Genomic DNA, 10,585 nt, shown 5'->3' on the forward strand with positions numbered 1-10,585 from the left:
ATAAGGGAGAAGGTAGGGGTGACAGAATTACTCTCCCCTTTTGATAACATGAAACTTTATTAGCTTCAGGGATGCGCTGGGCTCATGACGTGCTATTCAGCATGCAGCACTCACCACGTGTCATTCAGCAGACATCACTCAGCATATGTCATTGACCGAGTGTCACTCGTCACGTATCATTCTCCACTCGTCATAGTTCGTCATCATTTGGCATCGTTCGGCACTGTTCAACACTCGTCGAATTTCAAATCAATTCGAAGCCCTGCCACCTCATTTGCCATTCTCATGCTGCATGTGTGACGCATCTGTCGTCCACCTGTACAACTCAGGAACACCTCCATGTTAGCATCATGAGAACAGACTAAGGACTGATGATCGGTAGCTCTGCTCATCATCTGTAACCTCTTCTCGGGTGCCACATTACCATTAAATCTTACGTTTATAATTATGTCTGCCAAGACGTTGAAATAGTATATTTTGTGCAGCGGCATTATTACAACCTTGTATATAGATGTGATGTATTGATTTGTTCATACATGTACTAATTGATTTTTCACTTTATTTCTACGAGCCGTAAAGTACCGAACTTTGTTCTGACTAAAAAGTTTATTTCATGGCATACACTGTGTAATGCCATCCTTCTTTGCAGTACATCCTTGGTACATGTATTCCATAGTCAGCCAGGTTACTCAGGGCCAAGAGCTGACATTCGTCCACTGGTATCCACTTTCTCTTTGAAACTACATTCATAAATCATTCGATGCCAAAGCATTAACTCCATAGATGCACCAACTAAGCCATTCTCACACATACCAATACCAAGTAACAAACAGTGAAAAGGATTATTGGAAGTCTCCTTTTAGTATATCAAAAGGTGGTGATGTTTATGTTTAAACATATTACATACACATAATCAGTTAACCCCAAAATCCTTCCACTGCGTATGAAATAGATTATGAAAGATCCCCCCCCCCCCCTAAACAGTTTGATGCTACACACAATAAATCTCAGGCCCAGATGGAATCCATAAAGCCCTTCTAAAGCAGTCTGCTGGCAATTCAATATAGAAAAATAGTGTGATGGACAGAATGTCTGGACTTCTCTCCTTTCCTTCAGTTATCCATCACAGGATGTGTGCTCTACATACAGTACGTGAAATACCATACCAAAATGAAGGATGCAAATCTAACTCCAGTCAGTTCGCAGCATGCCCTTTGTCTTCTGCTCTCGTATGCATAGGTCATTGATGGTAGTTGTCAAGACATTCAAATCTGAAGTACAAGATGCAATCTGTTGTCGACCTGTCCATGTGATCATCAGCTTACGATAACTCGTAGGAACCATCACTGTGTTTTCTTTGACATAGCCTATCCTACTCTGCTGCTTCATGTAGCACAAGCTGTGAATGACAATGACAGAAAAATATGAACAGAATGACAACTGTTAATCTTTTTTTCCAAACATTGGAAAAAAAAACATTCAAATATAAAAACTCTCGAGATACATTCTACAAAAATTGATTGGTAAGCTCTTTTGATGCCTTCCGGGTCCCATTTAAAAAAAAAAAAAAAAAAAAAAAAAAAAAAAAAGAAAAGAAAAAGAAGAAAAGATATTAGGATAGCAACTCTTACCAAAATAGCAACTTCCTGTAGCAACAGCCAATCAGGAAGGAGAATTCCTGTCATTACCATCATGACAATTGTCATGCAGCAAGAGTTGCTACCATATCAACTTTTTCTGAAATGGAGCCCAGATTGTCTCATAAATGAACATCATTATCAAGAAATTTAATTCTCTAACAGGTTGATACACTCAGCTAAAGTACTGTACGCCATTGCATGTAGCTTGAATTACCAGCAACTACTAGTAAAAGCAGGAATAACAAAAGTGAATTGTGTGTCCAGATACATTTGCCTCATTGAGCACCAGAAATACGGCTAACATCCTTGACATGATATATTGCTTCATCAAATTTACAAACAAAACACAAATACATGAATCTCTTCAATTTGCCTTGATCAACACATTGGCCCGAATTCACGAAGGTGGTACAATTGAAACCATGGTTTAAACCATAGACAATTTGTATGGAGCGCCAAGTGTCGCATGGCCTATTTCGTTACTAAATCAATCATTTCATTAAGGGACGAAATAGGCCATGTGACACCTTGGCGCTCCATACAAATTGGTTTCCATTGCACCACCTTCGTGAATTCGGGCCATTACGTTCAAAGGAACCCAACAAATTATAACTCCAGCCATAGAAATTTGTAAGATAATATGTTGTTTATATAATGTCACGCATCCAAAGTCTACTTGCATGACTTCTTTGCTACATAGGCAAGATACATCTCCCAATCTTCCTTGATGATAATGCTTGATATGCAATGACTACAAAGAGAAGGTTCAGTGCACTGCAAGCAATTCTGAACATGTTTTCCACAATACCTTACTTCTGCTACTGTCCAAATCAAATAGAAAAGTACATACATTTCTCATCAACTGTCATCCTTCTCTGAATCATTCTCCTCTTCATCTTCCTCACTGTCTTCTGAGGACTCCCCTGACATGTCATTGGTGTCTTGGCTCCGGTAACTATGGACAGATATTACAAAAAATAAATGTACCACTACACAGTATTCAGTGCATGGATATATATATAAAAGACTGGCACATCCACAATGCATATTTTCAATCTTACATCTAACATGTATTGTAAATAAGAGTCAAAAGGGGCCTGAGCTTTTGATCCCGGCAGAATCTTCGTCAGAGGCAAAATGACCAGCCTCTGACGAAGATTCTGCTAGGATCAAAAGCTCAGGCCCCTTCTGACCCCATTTTACTCCATTGGCTTGCCACTATTGGATTTATAAGCAGTTTTCAGCAGCTTTTTTTTTGCTACATGTATTGTAAATTACACAAAATCAATGTGACACTTGAAGTCCATATAAAGTCAATGACAATGTTTGTAACATGGTGACTTCTTTCTAAGCTTTAAACTCTTTATAGCAATGTGGCATGAATTAAAGGAGTGGGAGGATATTTGGGGTTTCCTAATTCCCACTCAAAATTGTTGGGCATCTTGGGCTTATGATACCCAATAAATTATGCTCATTGGTGAATCTTGTGGGGGTGCATAGCAAATATGGATATTTTTTATTCTAACAATTCAAGCCATGCAATGCATGTGAGAAAAATAACAAGGCACAATAAACACATGAAACCATTTAAATTTTGTTCAGATCTAGCAATGGACATGTTACAAAATACACACAACCTTTCAAGCTTGAATTGCTTGAACAAATGAGTGAAGACATACATAGTTACATTACACAGGTAAAAATTACAACAGTTCATGATACACCATATACTAAATTGCTATACAAACATGCAACATCACTCAACATCATTTGATGGCACACATGCAGGGTAAAGTCACTGTAAAAGTGTAAAAGTGTATTTACTGGGTCAATCAAAAAAGTAACAGCAACTGCTTTCAATGAGTGACACTATGGCACCACAAAAGCTGCAAATTAGTGATTGAAACTGAAGAAAGTACTCCATGCTTGTTTGTTTGTTTGTTTTTCTTTGGGAGTTCCACACTGAAGAGGGTCATACAAAGAAGTTAGCAGCTTTTGAGGGATGGACAAGTTGGCAGTTGGGAGATCATCTGTACCAAGTCTTGACATTCCCACTGATGCTATCTAACATTAGTCCCTGATTAATGCTGTAAACATTCCCTCTGCTCTTTAACCCGTTGAGGGCGGGCTGATTTTGCTACAACACGCATTTCCCATAGACGCCTGCCCGAGTATACTCACGACTACTGTAAAAGTGGAAATTTTTGCCGTGTTGAAATTTTGCGCAACCAGAAACTAACGCGAAATTAAAAGCACGCAAATATTTTTGCTTGCCATATGTTCCAGTAATTGATGTCTTGATTCCGCGGAATTAAAAACATGCGAAACTCTTCTTACCCAGCCAAGCGAGAAAAATTAGTTGCGCAAAAATATCCACTTTTACAGTAGTCTTCAACGGGTTAACAGGGGTTATACCAAGTATTTGATGTACTTTGCAAATATGAATATGCCATACCTTCCTTTCTGGATAGTAGGGATGAAATCTCCCATTGTGATATTCAGTCTCTCACTTAATCTTTCAGCAGCTTGTTTGGCAATGAGGGCCTAAGGATGAGTAACATGGAGAATGACACAGGTTAGGCAACATTGTAGGAGATATTTCAATTACAGCACATAATAGGAATACTGAATAGGGAAGAACATAACTTGAGAGATGAATAATATTTATATGAGAGAAAAAGTGAGATTGAATGTAGTGTTTACTGCATCATCTAATTACTAACATAGACTGAACTGCAAATTATTAACTATATGGATTCATGGTAAGCCACGGTGATGGCAATATCCTTACTCATTTGAAGAACAGTGCTTTTTGACATCACAGATGACTTACCATGTGGAGATATGAGAGAAATGAAGCAAAGCTTGAAGCTGAATACCGGTATGCATACAATGTATCAAACATTTACATTTCTATTGAAGTAGTTAATGACTCACACTGTTTCCTTTCACCTAATCTACATCATCTACTAGGTACTTCCAATCAAAGATTCAAACTTACTGTCTATTTCACTAGATAATGCAATGGTTCAATCATGTACTGTATTGTTCTCTCTCTTTCACTGGTATTATTTTACAGCTTCATAATTATGTGCAACTGTTTCTCCAGAAAGGAAAAATCAAGTAATTACAGGGATGTTAAACTTACTTCGACATGCTGTTTCTGCTCTTCCAGAAGTTTGGCTGACTCCTGTAAGTCAACAACTTGTGCTTCTTGATTTCGCAGTGGACACATCCTGGCTGATGTAAAATCTGGTTCTCTGTGTTGGCTCCCTGTTCCTCCCTTTCTTGAAATCTGGTGAGCCGGGCGTGACAGGTCATCAGGAATAGAGGTCGACTTTAGGTGCCTGTGTGGTTGGAATTTTGCTTTTGGTGTTATGGACCTGCCAGCAGTTGACTCATCCAACTTTTCTCTTGGGCTCCCTGATGTCTTCTGTGATGTCTTCTGTCCATACAGAAGTCTACCACTGTCACTCTCCACCTTTGCACTGGTCTCCACAGCAGACTCGGCCATTTCATCAAAATTTTTGGCAGGTGGTCTCCCTGTGATCTCACTGACAGAAGTATTACCACTTTCTAGATCCATTTTTTGGAACAACTGCATTGTCTGGTCCACCTCCTCTTTATCAGCAATTGCCTTCCGAAGCCTGACAATAAGATTTTCAACCTTTGCTCCTTTGTCCTTCAACTTGCTGAGAAATGGCCTGTAAAGAAATTGCATTTTAATGACGATGCATCATAGTATCCATTCATAACCATTATTACTTTAAGCTATTATTTTAATTGGGGCTTAATTTTAGAATTTTGCAAATCACTGTTGGACTGCAAATTTAACATCTCTTGATAATGTTGACATATGCTAGGGCAATAGCACACTTACATTTATACAATAACCCCAGTGTCAAATAGCAAAAATGTCTGTGACCTCCTCATTTGTGAAAATATCTGCACATGAAAATGACAGCTTATACAGTACCGGTATCTTATTTGGTATTTCAAGACAGGATATCCATGAAATGACAAAAAGCATTGTTGGGTTAACTTTGGAAAACACATACACACACACACACACAGATTTCTCAATCACAGACAATTTGACCCCCCCCCAAAAAAAAAAAAAAAAAAAAAAAAAATGAACAAGAAGACACGATTACCATATTTTGCACTGGAATTACCATAGCTTAATATCTGGCATGACTCACCAAAAATCACAACATGTATTCATAAAAGAAAGTAATGCAGCTGGTGAGATATCTGGTTGAAAACATACATTGTACTTTGCATGTTGGATATTCCCTATCAATAACAAATTGACATCAACATTTTGTTTTCTCTAAACTAGACAACACATACAAAGAAAATACAGTGATTTCATCAAACACAATACCACAGGTAATCACAGATAGCCCTCAGTCATGATTGCAGGAAACTGGAAAAGGCATTATGAACTTACTTATTAGCCAGGAGGCCTTCTTGTCTCTGTAGAAGATCTCGAAGTTCAATCACACTCTTGTCTGCAAGATCGCCAAGTTCTCCCTGCTTCTCTGGCTGCCTTCCAACATACATCTTGGAACATTATTGTGTCACAATTCCATCTGCAAATTCATAAGCACATCTGTTGATAAAGTTTTGACAGATGAAAGACAGGACAGATCAAAGTTGTGAATGGTCTTGTCATGGATAACTGAGACTAATGGATATTATAGAATCTCATTTCAGCAAGCAGCAATAATACTCCCTTGGACTACCACTACCATCCGGTAACCGGGATCTTCTCTTTTCATTCTGATTCCTTGTGAAAAATTCATTGTGAATAGAACAAAATCAGTCTCCCGAGAAGAGGGTGTATTAATTCATACACCAGAGGGTGACTGACCTCGGGACATGTTGAGGTATAATAACCCAAGAGGATGATTCCCTGGGTAGGAGTGATGTCTGGGACATTTGCTGAATAGGTGTGTCTGAGCAACATTTTTGTCAACAAACTATAAACTGTATCATGAAATTTTTATCTGTTAAGTGTCAGTTTAACACTGCTGTGCATGAGAAATGACTACTGGTACTCAGTGACATTGAGTGCAGTGTATTACTGTCAGTGATAACCATTGCTACAAAGATTTCAATTAATAGCTGAAGAAAATTTCATTCCGCAAATAAACATCCATTTGGTTTGCACAACTTCTTTCCCAGTCTCACTCTCCTACAATGAAGTGGTATTCATGTAATCATAGTATATGTTGTAGTTGGTGGACTGTGATGGAATTGTGACTTCCTCACAGTAAGAAACTTTGAAACTTATTATTTGCATCATGGTGGTAAAATGTTGTTTTTATCTCCAGAAAAAATTCAGTTGTATGCATAATACTGTAAAAGTGGATATTTTCGCGCGACTAATTTTTCGCGCTAGGCCGGGTCAGAAGAGTTTCGCGTGTTTTTAATTCCGCGGAATCAAGACATCACGCACAGGAACGTATGGCAAGCAAAAATATTCGCGTGTTTTTATTTTCGCGCTAGTTTCTGGTTGCGCGAAATGCGCGAAAATTTCAACACCGCGAAAATTTCCACTTTTACAGTAGTACTAAAAAGCAACTAGGGCCTAGATCTAGTTGTAAAGAATTTCAAAGTCACAGTGGGGTGTACCCCATTAGGAAAAAAAGACAACTTTTTGGAGAGGGGTAGGCCTATCTATAGGCTATAGGCCTATTTCAAGTCTATTTTCCAAAAATCGGAGAAGAACCTAGATATCTAAAAGTTTCGATGATTTTCATACATTTTGCCGAATTTGGGGCATTTCATGATGCAGATGCGCTTAAGCCTTTGGCTTTATCCAATAAATTATATCATGGCAATAAATTTGCCTAAAACCCAGGATAGCCTAAATTTGTATGACAAATTTGCTCTTTGTCTTTAGTCTTAGCCGATCAGATGCAAGGATTTTCCTCAGGGCAATCATGCACTTTACGGCCCTACATTATCGGTGCCAGATTTTTGTCAGAAAACATCTATATAAGGTCTATACCTGACAAAACGCTTCATGAAATGCCCTCTGGCTCAAGGATTGCCAGGCAGAAACAAAGTCAATACCTAGTCCCGCATACGTAAATCTGTGTTAGTCTAAGACTAAACACATGAAAAACTAGTAACATAGACATGGTCTAGTTAGGACCTAGGGCCTACCATTTTTAAACAGTAGTTTGGTTTACGACTTGAAGCCTTGGAGATAGTGGGACAGAGCAAACATCTGGAGAAAAAACATAGTAGAATATCAACGATAACCCCCAAGAAATCCGTGAAAACATGCATACCTGGTGCAATATCCTGTTACAGGTCGACGTCAGGAGCTATCTGCTACAACTGCTCTGATGCACGTTCGTCCACTCGCTGGGCCCTCTGTTGTTCTTGTTGTTGGGTTGCTTCTTTCTTTTTTTCATGCTTTTTCCCTGTACGATTCGTGTATCGAATATTGACGTCATGGTGTGGGTTTCTGCATCTTTTCTGGCAAAGCTTGTTCTCGTTTTACTTTTCATGAGGGTTTCTGTAGAAGATTATAATTATGACCCGATCAGAAGCACCTTTCTTTTTTCCCTGGTCAAGACTACTTCAGATTGTTCTCCGGCCCGGCTTGTTGTGTGTGTGTGTGTGTGTGTGTGTGTGTGTGCACTTAGAATCCATCCATGTATTTATTATATTAAAGAATATTATATAATGAAAATGGTGATATAACACGAAATAAAAGGGAAATATTGCGTGTCATCAAGTTATTTTATGAGAAATTGTATTCAAAAAGGAAACGGTCAGAAGAAGATTATACAGAAAACTGTTTCTTCGCCGATATCCCCAGGTTAAGTGATGAAAGTCGAATTTCGAGGAATGTTTTAATGCCTTAAAGACTATGGCACTGAACAAATCACCGGGTAATGATGGTTTTTCTGTGGAATTTTATATGACTTTTTGGCCATCGCGGAGGTCTGATTGTTGATGTTATTAATGAAGCATATGATAAAGGGATTCTTTCAACATCGCAGAGACAAGGAGTAATTACTTTGATAGGAAAAGATGGTAAAGATTCTTTACATATTAAGAATTATAGACCCATTACTTTATTGAATGTTGATAATAAATTACTTTCTAAAGTTTTAGCGAATAGAGTGAAGGATGTATTAGAGGATATATTAAGCCGGATCAGGTGGGGTATATGAAAAATAGGAATATTGGAGAAGCTATAAGGTTAATAGATGATATGGTTTTTTATTGTTTGAATAATAACATGCAGAGTTTTTTAATTGCAGTTGATTTTGAAAAGGCGTTTGATTCTGTTTCTCATGAGTTTCTGTTTAAGGTATTGGAATTGTTTGGTTTTGGTCCTTATTTTTGTTCTTGGGTAAAAATTTTGTATAATGGAATTAGTAGTTGTACAATGAATGATGGGTTTTCAACTGGTTATTTTGATGTTGATCGTGGAGTTAGGCAAGGTGATCCTCTGTCGCCATATTTATTTCTGGTTGTGATTGAAATTCTTGCGCAAGCATTGAGGAGTGCTGAAGGTATTAAAGGAATTACTCTGGGTGATTTTGAAGTTATACAAGTGTTATATGCTGATGATATGACAATTTTTGTCAGAGATAAGAGTTCGGTTAAAAGAGTGTATGAAATTTTGTGTTGTTTTTATGAAATGACTGGTTTGAAGGTTAATTTGGGAAAAACAAAAATATTGTGGATAGGAAAAGACAGGGATAGGGTAGGGGAGCTTTCGTTTGGTAATTTGGTGAAAGAGGTGAAGATACTATGGGGTTATTTTTCGACAGATTTGAAATTGAGAGAAGAAATGAATTATAAAGAGATACTTAGTAAAATAAAAAGATTATTAAGTTGGTGGAAACAAAGAGATTTATCTTTGATGGGTAAGATTCATTTGCTTAAAACATACGCATTATCTAAATTGAATTATATATCATCGTCAATTGTTGTTCCTTCGTGGGTATTTGCAGAGGTTAAACAGATTTGTTTAGATTTTTTATGGAAAGGAAAAGATCGCATTAAAAGGGTTATTTTGTATCAAGATTATGGAGAAGGGGGACTTAGAATGATGAATTTTGAGTTGTTCGTTAAAGCTCAAAGAGTAATGTAGGTGAAAAGACTTTTTTGTGGAGAAAAGAATATGACCTGGAAAAAGTATTTTCAATATGTGTTTAAGTCAGTTGGTGGAATTTTAATTTTTCAGTGTAATTTTGAAATGAATAAGCTTTCTTTGAAAGTTCCGAAATTTTATAAAGAGATTTTACAAGCGTGGCAAGATTTGGGAAGTTTGAGAGATTTAGAAGAGGGGTTTATGTATCGAATAGTATTTAATAATAGATTTTTTTTTTTTATTATTGAAAGGTAAAATGATATATAATGAAAATTTATTTAGGAAAAATGTTTATAGATTATGTCACAATTTGGATGGAAAAGGTATACGGCCGATTATTTATTTTCAGAAAGCAGGGTTCTGTAGTGAGGAAATTGAATATGTTTGGAGGATTTGTAATGTAATTTTGAAAAGTGGACGGTTTAGTTTATCCTGGGTCAGCAATAAACCTTTTCAAGTGTATGATATTTGGTTAAAATTACATGGAAAAGAAATTAGGATTGGTGACATACCTTCGAGGAAGATTTACACGCATTTTTTAAACTGATTTACAACATTTATATACATTGAAAGTAGGAGATCAACAGAGTAATTTTCGTCTTCTCCTCAAAAGTAACCCAAGATATTTTTCTCCGACCCAGAGTCACAACTCTTATCCCAAAGCTTAGAGAATTTCAGTTTAAACTTCTTCATGGTGCACTTTATAGAAAAGTTAATCTGTTGAGATGTGGGTTTGTTTCGGATGATCTCTGTCCTTTCTGCAAAAAGAGCACCGAGACATATTCACATTTATTTTGGGAGTGTATTTAAAGTGCAG

At 37.2% G+C, this 10,585-nt stretch overlaps 1 protein-coding gene across 2 annotated transcripts; it reads right to left on the bottom strand.

The window, feature by feature from the left end:
* Positions 1-315: 315 nt before the first annotated feature.
* LOC140230604 (DNA-directed RNA polymerase II subunit GRINL1A-like) lies at positions 316-8,028 on the bottom strand. Of its 2 annotated transcripts, none has more exons than XM_072310746.1 (6): positions 7,946-8,028; positions 6,094-6,235; positions 4,789-5,344; positions 4,096-4,184; positions 2,491-2,595; positions 316-1,399 (listed from the first exon to the last, which is right to left on the bottom strand). In XM_072310746.1, exons 2-5 carry the CDS (start codon positions 6,204-6,206, stop codon positions 2,499-2,501), a joined length of 855 nt encoding a protein of 284 aa, XP_072166847.1. In that variant the 5' UTR covers positions 6,207-6,235; positions 7,946-8,028; the 3' UTR covers positions 316-1,399; positions 2,491-2,498. The 2 variants fall into 2 exon arrangements, with proteins under 2 accessions (XP_072166847.1, XP_072166846.1); XM_072310745.1 differs by having other exon boundaries at positions 6,094-6,255; positions 7,946-8,023.
* Between the last annotated feature and the right edge of the window lie 2,557 nt (positions 8,029-10,585).

Source organism: Diadema setosum, chromosome 7 (genome assembly GCF_964275005.1).
Source record: "Diadema setosum chromosome 7, eeDiaSeto1, whole genome shotgun sequence".
Taxonomy (NCBI): domain Eukaryota; kingdom Metazoa; phylum Echinodermata; class Echinoidea; order Diadematoida; family Diadematidae; genus Diadema; species Diadema setosum.

Excerpts from the sequence above, each read along its gene's own strand:
- LOC140230604 (XM_072310746.1), bottom strand. The coding sequence starts at position 6,206 with ATGTATGTTGGAAGGCAGCCAGAGAAGCAGGGAGAACTTGGCGATCTT. Across the intron at positions 5,345-6,093 it reads GAAGGCCTCCTGGCTAATAA|GCCATTTCTCAGCAAGTTGA; the intron begins GTAAGTTCATAA and ends ATTTCTTTACAG. Across the intron at positions 4,185-4,788 it reads AGCAGAAACAGCATGTCGAA|GCCCTCATTGCCAAACAAGC; the intron begins GTAAGTTTAACA and ends ACTCATCCTTAG.